Here is a 23,660-nt window from a genome sequence, read left to right on the forward strand (position 1 = left end):
GTTCACTATTCTCACATGGGGCAAATCCAGTTCACTATTCTCACATGGGGCAAATCCAGGGGTTCACTATTCTCACATGGGGCAAATCCACCCAACATCCAGTGGGTGTAGCTTTCCCTTCTCTGGAGGAGAGGAACCGTTCCCAGGGGTATTCTCCAGGTGGGCCCAGACTGCGATTAGGCTGTGGCAGCTTAGGGTACCAGGAGGAATTCTGAGCCCCCTCAGCAGGGCTCCCAGCCCACCCTGTAACTACCCCCACTGCCCATTCTTCACAGGATCTGCAGTGAGGACATCGAGTGCAGTGGGCTGACCATCCCCAAGGCTGTGCAGTACCTGAGCTCCCAGGATGAGAAGTACCAGGCCATTGGGGCCTATTACATCCAGCATACCTGCTTCCAGGATGAATCTGCCAAGCAACAGGTAGCTTGCTGCATACCTTCCTCCTTGGTGGGCCTGCGCAGGGCCTGGGTGTATCAGCCTGACTCTGCTCTTAGAGATGGGTGGGGGCATCTGCAGTTGGCTTCTTCTTGCCCTGCCCAGCTGCCAGGGGCCTTCACATTGCCCAAGGTTAGAGCTGGGCATCTTAACTTTCTGCAGAGCAAAGCCCTCTGTTTAAGTGGACATTAGGCATGTACACTTCCTCCACTGGTCGTGGAAGAGATACTTCAATGCCAGCCATAGGTTCAACAGAAACCCCCTTTCTCAAATCCCACTAAAGAACATGACTGCTCCCCACCTCTCAACTCCTGCCCTCCTACCCGCTTCCTCTCTCCCACTCCCCTTCTCTCTCCAGGCATTTTACGGTAGAAAACAGGGCCTGTTGATGCCTCCAAAGCTTTGCTGGTGGGAAGGACACTACAGGGCTCTTCAGTTCAGCCCAAGGATGTAGTCAGAAACGTGTTTCCCAGAGTCCCGGATAAGATCGTATCCGTTTCTATGTCTGTGTTCTGCTTTAGGGTTTTGAAATGTATTTACATTCACTTTCTTGCCAGGTCCTCACCATCATTCTCCAGAGGAAGAAAGCAGGACTCAGGAAAGAGGAGGGACCCTAGCTGAGGGTCTCCCAGCTAGGATATGGGAGCTAGGATATGGGAGCTAGGATCTGCATCCAGGTCTTTTGCCTCCTGGTCTGGGTCAGTTATCATGACCTCACACTGCTTATTTATTTTGGTAGACTTGAATATTTCTGAACTGATAGATTTTTTGGTCTGAAAAAAAAAATCAGCTTTGAGTAGACAATAACTAGATCAGCCTCATCTCCCTTGACCAGGCAGTGTGGCGACTCTCTCCTGGCAGGTCTATCAGCTGGGAGGCATCTGCAAGCTGGTGGACCTCCTCCGCAGCCCCAACCAGAACGTCCAGCAGGCCGCGGCGGGGGCCCTGCGCAACCTGGTGTTCAGGAGCACCACCAACAAGCTGGAGACCCGGAGGCAGAATGGGATCCGCGAGGCAGTCACCCTCCTGAGGAGAACTGGGAACGCCGAGATCCAGAAGCAGCTGACTGGTAGGACGCCACAGCCATGGAGAGCCGGCGTGGGGGCTGTGCAAGGCCACTGGCTATGGCCCCAGACTGGGGTGCAAGTCAACCTCTCCAGGCTGGGCCAAGACACAGCTGTACAGATTTGACCCAGGGCCAATATCCTGAGAGTCTAGTGACACTGGCCTTGGACCAATTAGGGGTGTCCAGAGGGTGACCTTGGGTGGTGTGCACACACACAAGGGGTCACCATCTTTTTGAGGTTAAAGAGCAAAAGGAGGAAGGCTGATGTCCAGGCAAGATCCATATTCCACAAGCCCTGGGATTCCCAGGTGATGGAAAGAGAGTAAGACTGAAGGGGGAAGGGGTTAACAGGTCTTAAGCACCTACGCTGTGTTCAAGAAATATGGTAAGCACTCAAGGTGGGGGGCACAAGAGGAAGAGGTCACCATGAAGACCTAGAATTGGACTGGGAAGATCAGACCATGTACAGAGTAACAATTGATAAGTATTTCTGGAATAACTTTTAGATGGAAAAGAGACTGCGTTAGAAGATTCCAAGTGCCAAAATTTACACTAAAAACCACTGATCAATCAAACGTTTTTTGATCACTTTCCACATGCATAATTTTGGCCTTGACAGAGAACTCTGAGATGTTCCCTGCCCTCAAGGAACCTTCAGTCTGGTTGGAACATTGAGAAATGGTCTCATGAAACAGTCAGACAATAGGTTCTATAGACCAGGGCTACCTGGAAGGTGACATTTCAGTAGGGCCCATTTGCTAGAGTCCAGGCTGGGGCTGTTACCTCAGTCCCTAGGGCATCCTAAGCCTGGCACAAATTGGGATGATGGTCTCTGCCCCCCAGGACTGCTCTGGAACCTGTCTTCCACTGACGAGCTGAAGGAGGAGCTCATTGCCGACGCCCTGCCTGTTCTGGCCGACCGCGTCATCATCCCCTTCTCTGGCTGGTGCGATGGCAATAGCAACATGTCCCGGGAAGTGGTGGACCCTGAGGTCTTCTTCAATGCCACAGGCTGCTTGAGGTGAGAGAAGAAGATACATGGGGTCTTTCTGTGCCAGCCTCGGGTCCTTCCCCAGACAGCCCCATCTCAGCCAACATTCAGCCAGTGCATAGAACATAACAGACAACCTGGCACTCGCTCTTATGGGCAGGCTGCAAGACACAGGGACTCAGACCTTCCTAACTTCCCTGGATCTGGATAAGGCCCAGGACCCTACCACCCGCTTTGAGAGAATGCAGCGGACATTAATCAGGAATCTGAGTGTGAAATGCCTGGATCTGAATATCCAAACTGGTTCAACCATTTCCCTCCTCCACCCCATGAAAAAATGCATTTCTTGTGCTATCTTGAAGAGTGTTCTTTTAGACAAAAGTCTACCGATGGGTTGCTAATGAGTCACTTCCCAGCTGTGGTGTTAAAACTGTTTGCCATGTTCATTGGCATGAAGATAGCACTGCTTCGCCCAAAGTTGCCTAAGTTCCGTGCCAGGGTGTGGCAAAGCTCCTGTGGGGCTGGTGGGAGGGCTTGTTCTAGAACCAGAGGTTTACAAGCTGGCGAGAGGGGTAGGTGTGGAGGGGCGGCTTGTACAGGGCTTGGAACCCTGGAGCAGGATCCCTTTTAGGGTCCCAGCTCGCTTTAATGGGAGTTGTCTTTCCCAGCTCCTGAGAACCGCCCCCCCCAGAGTGGTGGGTGCAGCTGGCATGTGCCTCTGTGTCTCAACTTGTGTTTCTCCCTGCCAGCCTCCAGTAGCAGCCTCCAGGAAGCAGAGAGGCTGGGGAGATGAAAAGTGAGGGTAATTAAGAGTTTTATGGGGTTGATTGGTAGCAACAGCAGCCACACCCCACCTGCACCAGGCTGATGAGCCCAGATTGCTTGGGAATGAGCCTACTGCTAGGGGCAGAACACGGCTTGGGTGGAAAGAGAGCTTCTGGTGCCCAGCCTGGCCACCCCCAGCTCCACTTCTGATCCAGCATCAGCAGAGCTTCTTCCTGCCCCGCAGAAAGAGACTGGGCATGTGGGAGCTTCTGGCTCTTGTTCCACAAACGGCTGCTAGTAGCAGGGTGTGGGCCTTGGGCTGCAGCTGCAGAGGGACCATTGCCACATGGAGCCATTGCCAGTTATAAAGTTACTGGGCAGAGTGAAGGAGGAGAAGAACTGAGTGCAAATGAGCCCTCATTTCAGCCTCGGCCAGGGCCAGGAGGAATTGGCTGAATGGTTTCTCTTTCCTTCTTTTTTCATCTTTTCCTCCCTTCATTCCTTTCCTCCCTTTCCTCTTCTCCTTCCTTCCTCCTACTACAACTTCCAATCTCCACCCCGTCGTCTCCTCTCTGCCCTCCCCTCCCCTGCCTGTTCTCTCTCCTTCCTGTCCCACACCACACTTTCTTGTCTCTACCTTTCCTGTTCTCTCTTCCCCCTTTCTCTGCCCTCTCCCACTCTCTGTTCTCTTCCCCAGGAACCTGAGCTCGGCCGATGCAGGCCGCCAGACCATGCGTAACTACTCAGGGCTCATTGATTCCCTCATGGCCTATGTCCAGAACTGTGTAGCGGCCAGCCGCTGTGACGACAAGGTGAGTGCATCCCCTGGTGGCACCCTGACCCCTAGGCCCAGACCCCTACTTTTCTGGGTGCCTTTGAGGCCTGGCCCAGTGACAAGACAGTAGCACAGAGCCAGGGGTGGTAGAAGGGGCATCTGGATGCAGGGCCCAGTGTGGCTACAGGGGTGGGCTCTGAGGACAGCGTGCCCATGCAAATCCACTCTCCCTCACTTAGAAGTGTAGTCGATGCAGCTGCTTCCCTCATCTCTCTGTTCCCCAGTTCACTCTTCACTCTAATGGAAATGGTCATAATCATATCAACTCATGGGTTGTCTGAAAGGCTCGATTAGTTAATAAGCAAAACACGAAGAGGGCCTGGCACAGAGGAAGCTCCCAGCAAGTATCTGCTGGCTGCACTTCACTGGCGGTGCCGAGCCCTGTCCTGAGGCCCCGAGCCCTGCCCCACAGCCCCGAGGAATCCATACTGGTGCCCCCAGGGCTTAGTGTCCCCCCTGAGACTCTTTCTGCCACTGCTATCTTCCCACTGCCTCCCAGAAAAGCCATTGGCAGGGTCACCTTCCTGCCCTCTCTGGACTTCTGGACACACAGCACAAACAGAGAGAAAACAAAATCGTGGAGGGCAGATAAACAGAAGGCTGAGATGTCCCCACCATGGCAGGACAGTGGCTCAGGAGATAGTGAGGTCCAGCAGGCCCCAGACCGCCAGGGGACTGGCTGGCATCACAGCATCTGGGTTCTCAGCACAGTTTCCGTGAGGAGGGATTTTATCTCCTGCTCCCTCCACTGGAAACAGCAGCAGGGTCGCAGAGGAGAGCAGTGACGCTGGGCTGCTCGGCCTGGTTCCAACTGGCAAGATGCTTTTCTGCTCTGGGCACAACATCCCCAACACCTATGTAACCCCAAGCCCTGGAAGTCAGATTCCCTTAGGCCCCAGCAAGGGCCAAACATCATTAGAAGGGTAAATCTGCTGCCCCCAAACCCTAGTCCTGGAGGTTTGCCAAAGGAGATTGACAAAGATCTGGGCCCATGCCAGGATGAAGCCCTGGGTTCCAGGTGCTGCTGTTTGTTGACTTAGCACCGCTGGCATTGACAGCTAAGGACTGGCCCATAGGAAGAAGGAATGATGGGGGCACTAGATGGCTTTGGAATCTAGAGGCATGGGGCTTCTTCTGGAGGAGTTTGTTCTGGGAAAAAAGACACATTCTTCAGCATCCCAGTCTACCCATTGGCATGTTGTCCATAGCAGTCCTACTGCACGCTAGGCCCTATGATAAGTGCTTTCTCTGTATCATCTTCCCAATACCCTAGTGAAGTGGATGAATGCAGTCCCATTTTACAGTTGAGATAGCTGAGGCCCAGAGAAGTGAGGCCAGTCAAGTTCATGCAGCGAGGAAATGACAGATTCAAACTCAGGTCCCAGAGGTAGCCCTGGAAGACTTTCCAGGCTGAGAGTGTGGTGGTGCCTGCGCTCATCTTTCCCGATGCAGCCCAGGTGCCTCTGCTCTCTTATTAGTTAGGGTAGGTGGTAGGCCAGGAGCCTGTTTGGCTGGGCAGAGGCTCAGGCCCATGCCTTTCCTTGGTCCCCAGTCTGTGGAAAACTGTATGTGTGTCCTGCACAACCTCTCCTACCGCCTGGATGCTGAGGTGCCCACCCGCTACCGCCAGCTGGAGTATAACGCCCGCAACACCTACACCGAGAAGTCCTCCACTGGCTGCTTCAGCAACAAGAGTGACAAGATGATGGTGAGTACAGCATTGGCAGGGCCAGGGCCCGCCCCATCGAGCATCCCACCAGGAGCCAGTGCTTCATCTGCCCTTTCCTCTGGGCCCTCCTGGAGCCTGAAACCAGCCCTAAGGGACAGGCCTGTGCTGACGCCTTGGCCTGGGGCTCATGCTGCATGCCAGGAGCTGAGTAGAGGCCATTCATCTTGCACAAGGGGGAATCTGTTCTTGGAAGTGTAAGGGCTCAGACCACCTTAGAGGTCTAAAACTCCAGCCCTCTGTTTGCAGGCCTTGGTCTTTCTTACTGTATAATGGATCAAGTCTCCCCCATCTTCTCCCTTGCCCTTGAGAATCTGAGGAAAGCCAGAACTCTCACCCTTTCTGGCCTTGGTTCCCAACATCTCCTGAGCTCTCCCAGGCTTCCCCAGAAGCAGAAGACTGCCGGGGATGGGTAGTCAGGCCTCCTTCACTGGGCCCAGCTGTGGAATCCAGGTCCCAGACCACCCCTGTTGGCCCAGGCTGGGTCAAACCTACTGTCTGAGTCTGGAAGAGGAGGAAGCATCATGATGGGAGAGCCCAAAGCAGCCCCACGTATCTGGAAGGTTTGGGCCAAGGCTGCCCTGGGGCGCAGCTCCCAAGATGCCAGGATGCTCTCTTCTCCCACATCCTGGGATGGTCTGGAAGACAATGGCCCATTCCTGCATCCCATGGAGCTGCTGCAGTGCGTAGAGGAAAGGGGTGCAGCGGGGTTGTCCTAGGCTCCCTGCCTCCGCAGGCGCTTCCTCAGCTCACCCTGTCTGGAACCACGACCCTGAGGCTGGGGAAACAGGGACAGAATGCCTGGGTTGTGTCCTCTCATGAGGCTCCCACTGACCCCCCGACCTGCTCTTTCTCTTCAGAACAACAACTACGACTGCCCCCTGCCCGAGGAAGAGACCAACCCCAAGGGCAGTGGCTGGCTGTACCATTCAGATGCCATCCGCACCTACCTGAACCTCATGGGCAAAAGCAAGAAAGATGCCACCCTGGAGGCCTGTGCGGGTGCCCTGCAGAACCTGACAGCCAGCAAGGGGCTGGTGAGTGGGGCTGTACCTTCTCTCCCGCAGTGGCCCCATCCTCCAGCCACCGTCCAGGCTCCGCTCCCTCCTTTTCCCCCCAGCCTGTCCCCTGGCTTCGGAGCCTCCCGTGAGCAGAGTGCCTGGCATATGCTGGGCTCTGGGCTGAGCACTGGGGAAACACCTCTGCCCTTTAGGAGCTGCTGGGGGGTGCAGAGTGGGTGGGCCCACTAACGCTGGATTCTGTCCATGCCCACACAACCCTCTTGGGCACATGGTTCCTGGTCCCTGGCTGGCCTCCTGGGTTCTGCTTGAGGTTAGGGAATGGGGTGGAGAGGGTGTTTGGCAAAAGGAGTTTCCCATTTGTTGAACTGACAAAGGTGGAAAAAGAGGGTTTAGGGTCCAAGCAGGTCCAGAGAAGACTGGACAGAATTCGTGCAGATGTTAAGGCCAAATGTATGTAGCTTTGAGGGCACAGTGATATGGGGCAAAGCCAGAGGAAACCTGTTTGCAATCAAGAAGAGTTGAGATGGGCCAGATGGCCAACTGTTCTCCAGCTTTACTTAAGACAAGGGAACCGAGCAGCAGCAGCACTAGAGTGGACCAAGGGCAGAGAACTTCTGTGGCCGTGAGGAGTGAGGCTGGGCAGCTCTGAGAATGCCAAATCAACCTAGACCTGTTACACTTGGGGTGGCTCTGTTGCTTAGAGGTCTGGGTGAACTGGGCTACCTCTAGGGGACCCCAGTTCTGTCTCCATGTGGGCCCAGACCCTTTCTTAGCCCTCTTTTCTCAAGCAAGCCCTCAACAAATATGTGTTGGATTCTAAAGAGGTAAGAAAGTTGGAAGAAGAAGGCCAGCTGTATAACTGACAAATACCCTTGACCGTATAGTTTCACATGGGCAGATAGTATGGGGAGACATAATGGGGGCAGCGCTGAGACAGTGGGGTGAGAGAGCAGCGTTGGACACTTGGGTTAGTCTAGAAGCTGACTCTGGGTTACTATGAGTAGGGGAAAAGAAACTTCCCTCTCTCCACCCATCTGGTCTGCAGGCTGATCCGGGAGACAGGATCAGGGCTGGGAAAGGGAAGGTGCATGTTAGCCTAGGTTTCTGTTGTTACCCACATGTGAGCAGATTTCTGTGTCTGCCAGTGCTTCCAACGTGAAAGAGAAAGCGTTCTGGGATGTCTGCCTTTGGGATTCCTTGCCCCTTGCTGCCTGCCATGGTGCCGGGGAAGCCACAGGCTAGCTCCTTAACTGCTCCTTCTCTTAGATGTCCAGTGGCATGAGCCAGTTGATTGGGCTGAAGGAAAAGGGCCTGCCACAAATTGCCCGCCTCCTGCAATCTGGCAACTCTGATGTGGTGCGGTCTGGAGCCTCCCTCCTGAGCAACATGTCCCGCCACCCTGTGCTGCACAGAGTGATGGGTAAGGTCCCTCTCTCTCCTCCCCCTCTAGCTGAGACATGGCAGGCTCCCTGCAATTCAAAGCCTGCTTGAAGGTCATCTTTTAAGCCATTCCCTGGGATGAGCTTTCCAGGAAAGGAAGCAGGCCAAAGACAGGTGTGGAGACAGGAGTGGGGAGCCTGTCACCTGAGGGCTGGGAGCAGATCTGCAAAAGTCCTATCTGGGTCTCTGAGCCCTGAGCTTGAGCTGCCAGGAAGCCCTGAGGGCCCCCTGGCTCAGAGCCTGGCAGAAGGCTATCCAAGAGTGTGGCCCCAGAGGGAACCCCTCAGCCCCTCCTTCCCCAGTCATCCTGACCCTGTGCCCCAACTCCTTCCTCTCCCAGGGAACCAGGTGTTCCCAGAGGTGACCAGGCTCCTCACCAGCCACACTGGCAATACCAACAACTCTGAAGACATCTTATCCTCGGCCTGCTACACCGTGAGGAACCTGATGGCCTCTCAGCCACAGCTGGCCAAGCAGTACTTCTCCAGCAGCATGCTCAACAACATCATCAACCTGTGCCGCAGCAGGTGGGCGGGGGGTGCTCCCACAGGCTGCGCCCCAGTCAGAGCCCCTCCTCACCCTGCACAGCAGGAGGCAGTCCCGCAGCTCTCCATGGAGCAGGGATAGCACCCAGGGCAGGGGGAGCCAGGGACGGGGGAGGCTTGAATGGAGGAGAAGTTCCAGAAGCTGAGAGTGCGTGGAGCGAAGGGTCCAGCATCCAGGCCCCAGGGCTGCACGGAAGGAAGAGGCAACACACTGGGCCAGCAGGAGGCATGGGGCAGCAGGTCCAACTGAATAGGGACTTTATCCTATTCTGTGGGGCTGCCTCTTCCCAGGACAAGGCTGGGGACTGGAGTGGAAGAGCACTGCCCCCTCATGGCCCCTGAGGAGAGTCCTGGGGTGCTCTAGGTGGGCAGGGTCATGGGGTTGTGCCCACTGTGTAGGGTGACCAGGCTCACCACACCCCAATGGGGCTCCTCTCTTTTGCACACCTGAGGCCTCCTCTGAGGCTTCCCCTGTGTCCAGTCCCTGGCAGTGGGGGTGGGAGGGAAGAGGGTGTTCCTTCTCACGCCTCCTGGAATCTCATCTCACAAATGCACTTTTCACCTGCCCAGTGCCTCACCCAAGGCCGCAGAAGCTGCCCGGCTTCTCCTGTCTGACATGTGGTCCAGCAAGGAACTGCAGGGTGTCCTCAGACAGGTAAGAGCCCAGGACATCATCCTCTTCTGAGGTTCTTCCTGCTCATGAGCAGAGGACCTGGCATATGCTGGGCTCTGGGCTGGGCACTGGAGAAACGCCCCTGCCCTTCGGGACAGTCTGAGAAACAAAGACAGCTTCTACATGAAAATGAATGTGATGAACATTCTGATCAAGTCTCTGGGCTCTGGGATCTGCGAGGGGTGCTGAGAACATGGAGGGCAGAGGAAATCAAGGAAATGTGTGACAGGCCCGGGGTGGGATCCTTTAGCAGCAAACTGAAAAGCAGAGTGGACAAAAAGCACACAAGTCTTTTGAGGACATGGGGTGCGCTCCAGCTAGAAATGTAGGTTTGGGCTAGGTTACAAAGCCCTTTTAATTTCAGACTGAGGAGCTTGGATTTGCACTTTTGGCACCGGGGAGCCGTTCAAAGTTTTGAATAGAGGGTCTCATGATCAAAGCAGCACTAGAAAGACTAATCCCACACGTGTGAGCCAGGCAGGGTGGGCTGAGAAGCCTGGAGCCTGCTGTCCTTGTCCTGTGGTGACCTTGGCCTCCTCAACCCCTCCCCACCTAGCCAGGGGCAGAGTCCTCTAGGGTATAAGGTCTTGTTGTAGGACATCTTCACATGGCCCCTTCTTTCCCATTCCTCAGTGATGAGCATGGACATAAAGGACAGGAGGTGGAAGAAACGGAGCAGTGGGGCTGATTAGGCTGGAGCTTTTAGCTTGAAGACTATGGTTACATTCACAAAGACAGATCAGACGTGGAGAGGCTGAGAAGGCTTTGAGATGGGAGGAAGAGGGATCCCAATTTGGAGAGGTCGAGTTTGGAAGACTTGGATGGGAGACCAGGCTGGAGGTGGTGTGGGCCCTGGCAGAGGGGCCAGAGCTACCATACAGAGTGGAGCTTTGTTCAGGCAGGCGAAGCCATGAGAACAGGCAAGACCACCAGGGGATGCATGTGTATGGAAAAGTCTTGAGGGACAGGGCAGAAATATGAAGACCATCCGCTGGGGACAAGGAGCAAAGGCCAGGGAAATGGGGAACTGTGTAGGGTGCCAGAAGGGGCTGAAGACGTGGTGAGAAGAGGAAGCTCTAAGGAAGGCAGGGCATCAGTTCCCAGCGCTACCTAGAGGACCAGGGGATGGACACTGGGAAAGGCCCTGGATCTGGTGCTTCAGAAGTCTCTGGAGCCCTTCAGGAGCACTGCTGGCCAAGCAAAGAGAGCCCCATGGGGCCTGCTGCAAGGGGCAAGGCAGTGGGTGGGGATGGATGTGGAGTTGCTGAGAGGAGATGCTGCTCACTGCAATTTAGCCTGGAGAAGAAGAAGCCAAAGAGTGGGTAAAAAGAGATCTGTTTAAAGACAGAGGGGACTCAAGCATCTCTGTCATGGGAAGAGAGGGAGTAGGCAAAGGAGGGAGAAAGACAGGGATGGAGGACAGAGAAGCCTGAGGATCGGTTGAGCAGCCTGGGGCAGAAGGAATTTCCTCCAGCACAGCAGGGGACAATAGGGAGACCCATGAACCCATGGTGTCCAAAGATGATTGGGGAAATCTGAAGGTCACAGCAAAGAGTGGCCCTTGTTCTCCATGTGACATTCCAGAGCTCCTTTCCAACAGCACTGCAGTGGGGGTGGGCTTGGCAAATGGCAGCTGCCAGATAGACAAAGGGAGACGGGGAGGCAGGTAAGGAGGACTGGTGAGAGCTTCCTCCCACTGTGTAATGGTGGTCCAAAGCATTCAGCTTACCCCAAAACACAAATGGAGTCCACCCCTGGCCTAAGACACACAGAGAATCCACTGACATCCCTCTTGGTGGGAATTCCCTTCTACACATGCCTTTGGGAACCAGCGTCCCCATTCAGTCTCCACTCCTCCCTCTAGCTGTGCTTGACAACCGTCCTGGGCACGATCTAGTTGGTGCTTCTGTTCCCAAAGGGCCTTCACATCCATCATGCATTGAGTTGTCACAAGCACAGGTGAGACAGGCCACATGGCTTGTATCCATTTTGCTGAATAGGGAATCAGGGTCCAAGGACTTTGTCTTGATTCAGTGAGTCAGGACATGAGCCAAGCTCGACAGGAATGAGCATGCAAATCTGCAGAAGAAAAATGGCATCATGTAATACATGCCTAAAGACAGGAGGAGCAGGGCTTTGAACCAGCTGCTGTTTCGGATTGCCTATGCCATCTCCCCTCCTGTTTCCACAGGTCAGTGATGGCTGGCTTGGTGCTCAGAGCTCAGGGCTGGCAGCAGGACTCTCTTTTCAAGGGCACCTGGGCCTATTGCTGCATTCAAATCATGCTGTCCACGTTCACTTGGAAGCATGTATTGAGCACCTGCTGTATGCTGGGAGAAATAACAGGAACAAGACTCACTCTCCATCCAGCAGGCACTTAGGGGCTAGCGGGGCTGGAGGTGGAGAACAGACAAGTAAATAGAACCTTCTAGCACAGCAGCTTCTTACCAGTGCCAGCCCCCTGCTCCTTTGTTTGAGAAACACTGGGCATGTCTTCTCTGCCCAAGAGCTGTTGCCAGAATTGTTTAAAAAAAAAAAAAAAGATAGAGATGGTCAGAGGGAAGAACAACTGACAACGTCTCTAATCTGATTTTGATTGTTGCTCTGTTTTAAAAATAATACTAACCTAAATCCTCATGCCTTGACTCAGGGTTCTGCAAATGCAAGTAGGAAATTCAAATGTGTCAGTGGAAGTTCAAACACATTTCACCAACTCGTGGAGAGTTATTATGTTTGGTTGCACATTTACTGAGGCCGGTTTTAGCCCTGACACACGTACTTAGCAATAAGAGCGGAGGCTATGTGAGCCGAGGATGCTCTGGGAGGGCAGTGGGCAGTGTCTGACCCCACAGCAAGCCCCAAACAGTTTTGTGTCATTTGGTTGCTGTTTCTCCCTTTGCAGCAAGGTTTCGATAGGAACATGCTGGGGACCTTAGCTGGGGCCAACAGCCTCAGGAACTTCACCTCCCGATTCTAAGAAGAGGCTGTCCAAACAAGTTAGGCTTGCAGGTAAGAATCAATCGCCCCACCCTCAGGGCAAAGGATGCCTCCGGGACCACTGCAACAGCCTCAGCCAGTCTCAGAGACAGAGGCTAGGCCTGTGCTCCCAGGGACACAGAAGCATCCTTTCGCCCGGCTCTGGACAACACAGGCAGTTGTGTAGACTGCTTGGCTGGGAACGTGGGTTGTCCCACCTTCAGGACGTTAGGGGTGTATAATGTCCTGGGAGTGTCAGAGGGGTCAGAGGGTCTGGGCAGGACTGCTAGGTACGAATGTGTAGGTTGCACACTGAACAACACAGGTGGTGCCATTCACATGGACTACAGTGAGTTCTACAATATAGATAACGGGAGTTCTAGAATATGTCATTCTGGGCTTGGTCATCCACATCTCACTTTTTTATCCTTTTATAATTCACTTTCCAGTCTCTGCACATGCCCAGTATGGACAAGTTTATTTCCAGCTGATGATTCTAGGCCCCCAAAACTCAGAACCAATCCTATGAGAAAGGCTTGCAGACCTTAGTGTTCATTGGAATCATCTGGATTGCTTGCTAAAATGCACACATTTGGCGCAACCCCAGCTATTCTGACTCAATAGCCCCGGAGTGGGATCCAGGAAAGTCTATTTTTAAACGAGTATCTAAAGTGTTTCTTATGCAGGTAAACTGAGAATCACAAATAGATACTCCAGCCAGATGTCGTCACCCCTAGAGAGGGGCCTCAGAGGCCGCCCTGCGTGGAGCCATCTGCAAATAGCCTGGGATCAAGACAGGGTCTCCTGAGCTGAGGGGGACCTCTTAGCCAGGCTGTCTGCCAGCACCCCCACCCCAACCCCTGGTGGGGAAAGAGGACTGTAACTTTGGTCTGGATGAAGGTTAAATAAGACTTCAGATATCCTCTCCTGGTAAACAAGCTGCAACAACTTGAAGGCGGAAAAGGGGAAAGAGATTCGGTTCAGCAGATCCTTAATGAACACCAGCTTCTTGCTTAGTGAGGAACACAGTGGACAGGGGACAGTGGGGCAGGGTGGCAGAAAAAGCTGGCAAGCTTCTGAATCCACAGGGCAACCTATAAATGTGTCTAGGGCAGCCCTGAATCCAGTCTCAGGCCAGGGCACACCTGAGGGCTGATGTGAGAAGAGGGTGGCAGTACAGGCTGGGCTTGTGGTATGGAAACATCTCACTGTAAACACTAACTGGAGGACTTTCTCCTTTTCCAGGAAGATATGACCCAGCTGAGAAGCCCTCAGGCCTCGCTGGATGGGGTTTTCTGTCCATCCTGTGCAGTATTTGGAAAAGGTCACAAAAAACTGAGAGGAAACCTAAAAACTGTGGATAACGGAAATATTTTTAGATTTTTTTTCCTTGGGGGAACTGGCAGGCAATGGGAGTTAGGGAGGTTGGAGGGGGGGGGCTTTCTTGAGTTAAAGGGGCTTATATGTGATGTCAATATTTCTTCCTCTGAGAAATGGTATATATATGTGTATAGTGTAAGTGTGTGCATGCATGTGCGTGTGCATGTGTGTATGTGTGAGTGTCTTAAAGCATAACCACAAACTGCAAAAAGCTGGGTAAGCTATTTTGTTGCAGCTCGTAAGGTGGCGAAAAGGGCTCTCCTGTGTTTCTTACTCATAGGCAAGGACAACATGTGCTTTTTGGTGAGCGGCTCATAGTTCCTGAAACGTATGGTGCCAGGGCAAGGGGGCCATCACTGCAGTCAGGCCCTCCGAGGGGTCCTGCAGGCTTCCTACCAGCGGTCTCCGAGGGTGCAGGAGTAACGGGCTGGGCCAGCCTCTCCGCTTATGAGACTGCTTTCCAGGAAGGGAGGTCTGGTGTATCTCATGGGCAAATCTGGTGTGTCTGATGATGCCATCCCTCCTACAGCACCACAAGGACTGAGGTTGGGCAGGTGTGGGGCTCCAGAGGACAGCAGGACACTCTCGCATACTTTGCCAAGTGAGGCCTGCTCAGGCGAGTAGGAGCTGAAAGATGGTGCCTGCCACCCTCTTGGGCTGTGTGCCCATCAGAGCAGGCTCAGCCTGCAAAGGCCCCGCATTCAGAGGTCTTGTAATCTACTTGTTGCAGGAGAAAGAAGGTAAAAAATTGATTTTTTAACAAGGCTATTTTATTGCAGATCTTTCCCAAGAGCTGTTCTGGGAATGGCTGTTTGGTTTTCATATTCCCAGTGGAGAGGGGAACAGGCGGGGCTGGGTATATACCTATTCCAGCTTCTAGTGGGATGGAGTTGGGGTATATAAATTAACCAGGAAGATATTTCCACCAAGCCTGCTGTGAGTCAAGTGAGGGAGTGTTTGGGGTCCCAGGAGACTTGGAGGGGGGGAATTTGGGTAGATTAGGAAAGGAAAGTGCCATATCAGGGTACTTGCAAGCTCACATCCCAGCCAGGGGCCATCCTCCACTTCCCCTGACCCCAGCTGTCCTGTCTCCACTCTGTGAAACCCACAGGGGATGTGATAAACAGGGCCATTAGGGGCATCAGCCACATCGAGCCCCCAGACGATGTGCACTTCAGACGAGCAGTAGCAGGAGGGCTCCCGAAGGCCTTATAAGAAAACCTGTGTGGACAGCCCTTGGTGTACACTAGGACAGAGTAGAGCCCAACGCTCCCAAGCCTTCCTCCTTCCAGCCTCTACCTCCATGCTAGCATTGCTGGTGTTAGAGAGGAATTAACTTCCTGGTCTGTGCCCTTCTCTAGAAGAATATAAGATGCTCCTCCTCCCCACCCCTTCTCAGCCTCCTCCCAAGTCTCTTCCTCTTCTGCACCACCCCCGAGTCCAAACCCACCTCTTGCCCCAGCAATCAGAGCTGGAAAACACCGATGTGGACTCATACAGTATGACAACTGAGATGGGGGAAGCCAGACATGTGAGGATGCTGTCCTCTGAGAGGTGTCCCTGGTCATTAGCCAACTGTGCTGTGGTACTGTGGGTCTGTCCCTTGCTTCTGCTTACCCTGGGAGGCCCACTCTTGGCCCACCTCTCCCTCTCAGGGAACCACGTGGAGCCTGGTCTCCCTGGACTGTCCTGAGCATAGGTTTCTGGGGCCTTCTTTGTCACCATCAGAACCCAGAGGAATTCTTCTCCTAAAAAATATTTATGGCACACCAATCTGTGCTGGGCAGTGTCCTAAGCACTTAGACTACATCAGGGAAGAAAACAGACCACATCCCTGTCCTCATGCAGCTTATGTTTTCCTGGAGGAAAGCGGAGACACGAGTCCTTGGCTTTAGGGCTCCCCAGGGTGGGGGCTGTGCAGTCCGGTCAGGGCGGGAGGGGAAACGCAGCTCTGCATGTGAAACTTACCAACCCAGGCAGATGCCCCTTCCCCTTAGCACTACCCTGGCCCCCTGCAGCCCCTCACCTCATGTTCTTCCCACCCCCACAGGATGAAGAGCCCCATGGGCCCAGCCCCTGCCCTGGGAACCAGGCAGCCTTCCAGACCTCAGGGGCTGAGGTGGACAGTTAGGGCAGGCCTTACTTTGGTGACCTTGCTCTTTCCCTCCCAGGCCAGCTCAGGTCACCTGGGCCACTGACCCAGGCCTGTCACTTTGAGAGGGGCAAAACTGAGAGGGGCTTTTCTTAGAGAAAGAGAGCAAGGAGTTTGCCAGGCTTCATGTAGCCGACACATGTCTCAGAATTTTTTTTTTTTTTTTTTTTTTTTGAGACGGAGTCTCGCTCTGTCGCCCAGGCTGGAGTGCAGTGGCCCAATCTCAGCTCACTGCAAGCTCCGCCTCCCAGGTTCACGCCATTCTCCTGCCTCAGCCTCCCCAGTAGCTGGGACTACAGGCGCCCACCACCGCGCCCGGCTAATTTTTTTGTATTTTTAGTAGAGACGGGGTTTCACCATGTTAGCCGGGATGGTCTCGATCTCCTGACCTCGTGATCCACCCATCTCGGCCTCCCAAAGTGCTGGGATTATCGGCGTAAGCCACCGCACCTGGCCCATGTCTCAGAATTTTAAGTCCACATTGACTTCACACTACCAGGGCCAATGCCCAAAATAAGAAGTTCCAATTTGGGGCCAAATGAGGAAGGACACAGACTCTGCCCCTACCCTGACCCTGGGATCTCCTGTGCTGGTGGCCAATGACAAATCCAGTCATTGACCACCAGCCACCTTTGCAGTGGGGACCATACTAGCAGCTCTGACTCCACATTCCTCTTGGGGATCCAAGAGGCACCATTGCTCTCTGAGTGTCCACCTCAGAACGTGGCTGAGCTGGCTGGGAGGACCAAGACTGTGGCTGGGGTGGGCAGAGAAGGGAAGCCGAGGGCTGCTGTGAGGGATCTTGGAGCTTCCCTGTAGCCCACCCTCCCCTTGCTTCATATTTGTAGAGGAACCTTGTGCTGGCCAGGCCCAGTTTCCTTGTGTGACACACTAATGTATTTGCTTTTTTGGAAATATAGAAAATCAATAAATTGCTAGTGTTTCTTTGAACTTTTTCGAGGAGTGGATTCTTTGGGGTGCTGTTGAGGGATGAAGGGGCTACTCATTTCCTTCCGTGATCTCCTCTTACCCTGTACCAGGCAAGGACTGAGAATGCCACCCGAGGGCACAGGGACAGCGCTATCCATGGACACCTGCTCTACAGCAGCACATCTGAGCCTCACTGCAGCTCCGTGACACTAGGATTGCTGTCCTGATTTATAAAAGCAAGACTTAGGGATGGAACAAATACCCCCAGGGTCACACAGCTTGTAAATGTCCCCAAGCCTGAACCCGTCCAGGTCAGGGTATCTGTGGGAAAGAGAAATCCAAAGATGAAGGTCAAGGAGTTGTTGTTTATTTAGTTTTATTTATTTACTTTTCGAGACAGGGTTTTACTCTGTTGCCCAGGCTGGAGGACTCAAGCAATCCTCCCAGCGTAGCCTCCCACTATGGGTCTCACTATGTTGCCCAGGCTGGTCTCGAACTCCTGGACTCAAGTGATCCATCTGTCCTTGCCTCTCAAAGCACTGGGATTACAGGCATGAGCCACTGTGCCCAGCTGGAGCTGATGTTTATTGAATGCCTATTCTACCGGGGTTCTGTATTGGGTGCTGGAGGGTCACAAAAACAAAGGATGTGATGGGCCCCAGCCTCAAAAGTCTCATAAGGGACAAGACAAGCATAAGGAAACTGAGGCATGTGTAGTAAATTCCAAGTAATGGTGTGGACATAACCACCGTAGGCCATCAGTGCCAGTCAGGGCCACCTGGGTAGAGAAGGTCAGGATGCTTGGGGAAGGGCTGAATGTGAGTTTTTCCCAATTTGAAAGGGTGGTGACTGGCAAGGCCTCCCCTACAGCCCATGGCCCTGACCTCCTGGACCATCCCACAGTTCAGTGATGTCCAGAGAGGTCGGGGAGAAGGAGCTGTACCACAGACAAGAAGAAGATGGCCCATCTGTGGCCCAGACTGTTAAATACACGAGGCCTGGGACATCTGAAAAATGTTTTGAGACCTGAAAAATATGTATTGGCTCCAAAACGTGAGATCAAGTTACAAATTTACTATCAACAAATGTTTAGATTGCTAAGCTTTCATTGAAATACAGCATGCATGCAGAAACATGTACAACTGCAAATACATGCAGCTCAATGAAGCTTCACAAATGAATAGCACCCAGACTGAGAAATTGAACATTACCAGCACCCAAAACCCTGCTCAGACCCCTTCAGGTCACTATCCTCCTCCCCAAGGGTAACCACTGTCCTGACTTGTAACACCATAGGTTAATATCGCCTATTTTTGCACTTTATGTAAAGGGAGTCAACAGTCAACAGTAAGTCCGTTCTTATGTCTGGCTATTTTATCTCAACAATATGTTTGCAAGATTCATTCATTCCTACTGCATGTTCCTACCACTGCTGTATAGTAATCTATGTGTAACTATGCTACAATGTAAAATGCAATATTACATCACCACCATTGTTACATCTATTATTTATAAACAACTGGAAACAATCTACGGATTACTTGTCTCACTTCCTAAAAATTCCCACATGTGATATAATTACTGGGAAATTACAACTAACAGTAAATAAATTAGATTTTATGTGGGATGTGGGTGCACTTAACGTGTAGGGGTGCCAAAAAGCTACAGAAGTATTAATTCAGCTGTCCCTGGCCAAGCGGGTGGCAGGCCCTCTGGCCCCTTCAGAGGACTGTCCAGTGAGAGTGACAGGGTCCAGGAACAGATGGGCAAGACCAAACTGGGAGGCACCAGGAGCAGCTGGCAGCCTAAGCTGTGGCAAGGGAAAGGTCTCATGGTGCTGGAGGCTGAGTCTCCCAGACTCCATGTCCAGGCTGCCTCCAGGTCTCTCTACCCTGAGCCCCAAAGCCATTTCCTCCTGTTGCCTTTGGAAGTATTCTAGCCTGCAACCCAATTCTCTCCACGAGAGAGAAAGCATTCATTGTGCATCATTTTTGGAATGCAGTGCATTCTGTTGTCCAACACAGTTGGAGAAAAGAGTGAACGAAAGTCATTAATAAAAACAATAGTCTTTTTACTTGAAGGGGGCCACACGTTAACCCCTTTCACTTTCAAAGCCTTAGGGTGTTGGTTTGCTGTTTTGATCTTTGCTTCATTCTAGTGAGACAGGCAGAGCCCAAAGTATCACATTTCAATTTATAGATGAGGACACTTAGAACCAAAGAGAAAAAGTGACTTGCTGAAAGTCACATAGCCAGTTTGTGGCAGAACCAAGCCTGAGACTCAGGCCTCCTGTGTCCCAGCCCAAGTCCGCTCTGGTCAACTCACGTGAGACTGCCCAGTCGTCAAAGTGTTAAAACATGTTCGGAGAGGCCTGACACAAAGGCGATACTGTGCATAACCAAATCTTTAATGAATCAGAAGCGCACAGCACCTCGAGGCATCGTAAGATTACACATCTTATGAGCTGTGGTCGCTGTGCAGACATGCCAACAAATGAAGAGTTCTGATAGATGGAATACCAGATGCCAGAAACTACAGTGTGGATCATCTAGTCTGGGGATGGTGGTTTGGTTGATTAGAATATGGAGGTAATGAGGCCAGGGCCACAGAGTGAAAAATACCTCAAGGACTCCTGCCAGTATCCTCCACCCTAACCCATCATCCTGCAGACCTCAGCAGAGTATGAATGTCACCAAGTGACAAGCCAGTCTCTTTGGGAAGCATGTCAGAGCTGACAAGCCCCACTGATGGTGGATCAGCAGACACATCCCAAACACAGAAAGGATTTCAGGCTTCTGGCATTCCTAAACCCTCTAATTGGCCCATTAAGAAGTTTTATGGCTGCTGAATTAATTTTTAAAATTTCTAAAAAGCGTTTCAGCATTTACCAAGCGGTTCTAAATCTCTGGGGTATAAATGTCACCCTCTGCACACAAGGCCATTAAAATCCTGCTCTCTACACGTCTCTCGGAAAGGAAATGTCAACCAGGTCTCCAGGGCCAGTGGGGCCCACGCTGGTCCCATGCGTGTTGTTCTGGATCCCTTTAGGCTCACCTGGCTGCATTCTGGGCCCAGAGTTTTCCTGGAGGATAGCAAGGCTGTGGGGGACAACACAGAAGAATGACCACCTATTCTATGACCCCCGCGGGGGTGGGCACTGACATGCATGAATGACCTTCTATCTCCATCCAGATTCTGCAGAGTAGGTGGGATCCTTCCCATTTCACAGACAGGGAAACTATGATTCAGAGGTGGAACAACTTTTTCAAGGTCATACAACTAGTAGGTGATGGATTCGGATTTTGAACCAGGTCTGAGGCCAAGTTTGGTGCTCCTCTCCCTTCTCTATAGCTGCTATCCAGAGAGCAGCTGCCAACAATGAGGTTGGCTCCAAAACTGCCCTCTAATGACTCCAACTTGAGACCATGGTGCCCCTCTGAGCCTTCTGTAACCAGTGTTCGAAAACAGAACAAGCACCTGTGCCCCAGATATATACTCCTCATCTTTTCTTTTTAATTCGAGAAACATCTGGGAAAAAAATTGTTGTCCTCTTCCTAAAGTTGAGAGGTCAAGGCAAAAATACCTTACTCTCACCTCCTCCTCTGAACTGAGAAAGTCGTTTTCCAGACAGCCCATCTACTGGCCACTCTTGAATCTGAAAGGAGTCACTTCTTGCCCAATCTCTCTATTCCTTTTTCTCTTGCCAGCTCAGAGCTGGTCCTGCCTAGTCCCCTTGGCTGTCTGGTTTTGAGTACTCCTGGGAGCAGAACTTTTATTCTTGGCCCCAATCAACCAGATCTCCTTGATGGCTGGACCACTGACAGGACTGCAGAGTGTGGGGCTGTAGCCACAGATGCTAGGGGCTGGGAGTCAGGCTGGCGGGGAATAGGCTGGCTCGGTGGCATGCTGAACCCACCATCCAGCATCTGGGATCTGCTGTCTGGAGCTGGCCTGCGTCAGGGTGACAGACTGTCAGAGTGGAATGGCCAGGGAGCACTCCTCAGCAGGCGACATCCACCCATTTTCCAACCACAGAATCTTTCAAGTAAGCTACACTGACATGGGAAGACAGAGGCAGCCCAGGTGGAAGAGACTTGGGGCAGGAGCTCCACCTGCCCAATCCCTTTCTGCTCAGGAGTGGGACCCTCAGAACCCCAGGCTCCGAGGAGTTGTGTAGAAACCACTGGTCTAGCCTGACTCCCTCACTTTGCAGGTGAGGAACTGAGGCCCGGAGAGGGAAAGTGACTTGCTGCTGTCACAAAGCAGCACTAGGAGCAAGGCCAGGCCCCTTCTCCTACACCACTCTCCGCTCTTCCTTGCAAGTCCCCCGTCCTCTCCCCGCTGGACTAACTGCAGCTCTGGATGCTCCACAGTGCCTGCCGGAGTCCTGATGTAACTAACACCCAGCACCTGGGTGGTTGGTACAGCCACTTTCTGCACTGGACTGTGAGCTCCCTGAGGGCAGGGACCCAAGCAGTGTCTGGCACAGGGAAGGAACTAGATATTTGTTCTTTTACGTGAACAAGGAAGGAAAGGAGGGAGGCGGGAACTGGTAAATAAAAGAACAGAAATATTTTCTTGTCTGGTATACTATTTTAACCGGTTTCCAAGAAACGTGGGACTCTCTAAAACGCAGGGGGAATTCACACACACACACACACACACACACACACACACACACAGCCCTACACTTACACACACACAACCCACAAGGCTGCTGGAGGGATCTGGCATCACCTGGCACTGTGGGCACAGAGCAGAGGCTTGGCAAGGACCAGTGTCCCTATATGATGAGTAGGGCTCTTCTTGAAGCCCTAGTTTTGGTGACCAGGACTCCGCAGGGGAGAGATTGAGGCCAAATATTTCCATATTCTAAAAAGAGTCTAGATTAATTGGGGCCACACACCTTTGATTAAAGATCCAAGGGCTTTTGAACGATGAGACTAGGCCAGGCATGGTGGTTTATGTCTAATCCCAGCACTTTGAGAGGCCGAGGCAGGCGGATCACCTGAGGTCGAGAGTTTGAGACCAGCCTGACCAACATGGAGAAACCTCGTCTCTACTAAAAATAGAAAATCAGCCGAGCATGGAGGTGCATGCCTGTAATCCCAGCTACTCGGTAGACTGAGGCAAGATAATTGCTTGAACTCGGAAGGCGGAGGTTGCAGTGAGCTGAGATTGCACCCTTGCACTCTAGCCTGGGCGACAAGAGTGAAACTCTTTCTCAAAAAAAAAAAGAAAAGAAAAAACCCAAGGACTTTTGAATGATGAGACTAGGCCAGGCATGGTGGTTCACGTCTAATCCGAGCATTTTGGAAGGCCAAGGCAGGAGGTTGCTTGAGCCCAGGAGTTCGAGACCAGCCTGGGCAACATAGTGAGATCCCATCTCCAAAACAAAACAAAACAAAACACCATCAGACTGGATGAGATGACCAAGGTCATGGGGATAGATAGAATAGAGAAGAGCTTCAAAGGCGGTGGACAACCAACCAAAGAGAATGAGGAGGAACAACCAGTGACGTGAAAGGACAACCAAGAGAGTGTGGCATCTGGAAGCCAAGGGAAGAAAGTGTGCCTAGGTGGAGGGAGGGCCTGGCTGTGTGGGATGGTGCTGATGAGCACATGGGATGAAGGCAGAGCTGACAACGGATTCATGATTCTTTTATTTCCTCTTCCATCCTTTCTGCTCTTTTAGGTAAAATTTAGATACAGTGAAATGCACAAATCTTAAGTGTACCATTCAATAGATTTAGACAAATGCAGACTTCTCTGCAATCCAAAGTTCTATCAAAATATAGAACATGTCATCACCTCAGAAAGTCCCCTCATGCAATTTCCCAGTCGACAATCCCCCTTCCCACTAAGAGGCCACCACTCTTCTGCTTTTTTCATGACAGATTAATTTTGCCTGATTTTAAAAAATGTAATCTTTGGGAGGCCGAGGCGGGTGGATCACGAGGTCAGGAGATTAAGACCACCCTGGCCAACATAGTGAAACCCTGTCTCTACTAAAATACAAAAAATTAGCCGGGCATGGTGGTGTGTGCCTGTAGTCCCAGCTACTCAGGAGGCTGAGGCAGGGGAATCACTTGAACCCAGGAGGTGGAGATTGCAGTGAGCCAAGATCGCACCACTGCACTCCAGCCTGGAGACAGAATGAGACTCCATCTCAAAACAAAACAAAAAGTAATGCCGGGATTAGGCACAGTGACTCACTCCTGTAATCCCAGCACTTTAGGAGGCCAAGGCAAGTGGATCACCTGAGGTCAGGAGTCCGAGACCAGCCAGACCAACATGGTAAAACCCTGTCACTACCAAAACTACAACAACAAAAAAAATTAACTAGGCGTGGTGGTGCACGCCTATAGTCCCAGCTACAGAGGAGGCTGAGGCAGGAGAATCACTCGAACCTGGGAGGCAGGGGGTATAGTGAGCCGAGATCTCCCCACTGCACTCCAGCTGGGGCAACAAGAACAAAACTCCATCTCAAAAAAAAAAAAGGTAATATCTGCAGGATCTGTAGTGTATGCCCTGTTTTATTTCTGATGTTGGTAATTTGTGTTCTCTCTCTCTCCCTCTTTCTCTCACACACACACTTTTTCTTGAATAGTATAACTAGGAGTTTATTTTTTCAGAAAACCAACTTTTGGCTTTGTTAATTTTCTCTATTTTTTTTTCCATTTCATCAGTTTCTGCTCTTTATGATTTTCTTTCTTCGACTTAC

At 52.2% G+C, this 23,660-nt stretch overlaps 1 protein-coding gene across 1 annotated transcript in view; it reads left to right on the forward strand.

Moving 5' to 3' along the window:
- Positions 1-16,957, forward strand: part of PKP1 (plakophilin 1) — a 49,185-nt gene extending 32,228 nt beyond the window's left edge. Inside the window, exons 4-14 of the mRNA XM_005540377.4 lie at positions 276-420; positions 1,297-1,504; positions 2,345-2,522; positions 3,955-4,069; positions 5,645-5,800; positions 6,679-6,855; positions 8,107-8,260; positions 8,621-8,807; positions 9,396-9,480; positions 12,401-12,507; positions 13,720-16,957. Of these exons, the coding sequence (XP_005540434.1) occupies positions 276-420; positions 1,297-1,504; positions 2,345-2,522; positions 3,955-4,069; positions 5,645-5,800; positions 6,679-6,855; positions 8,107-8,260; positions 8,621-8,807; positions 9,396-9,480; positions 12,401-12,475 (1,480 nt within the window). The 3' untranslated portion in view covers positions 12,476-12,507; positions 13,720-16,957. The remainder of the gene's footprint in view (positions 1-275; positions 421-1,296; positions 1,505-2,344; positions 2,523-3,954; positions 4,070-5,644; positions 5,801-6,678; positions 6,856-8,106; positions 8,261-8,620; positions 8,808-9,395; positions 9,481-12,400; positions 12,508-13,719) is intronic.
- The last annotated feature ends 6,703 nt before the right edge of the window (positions 16,958-23,660 follow it).

This window comes from Macaca fascicularis, chromosome 1 (assembly GCF_037993035.2).
Source record: "Macaca fascicularis isolate 582-1 chromosome 1, T2T-MFA8v1.1".
NCBI classification, from domain to species: Eukaryota; Metazoa; Chordata; class Mammalia; order Primates; family Cercopithecidae; genus Macaca; species Macaca fascicularis.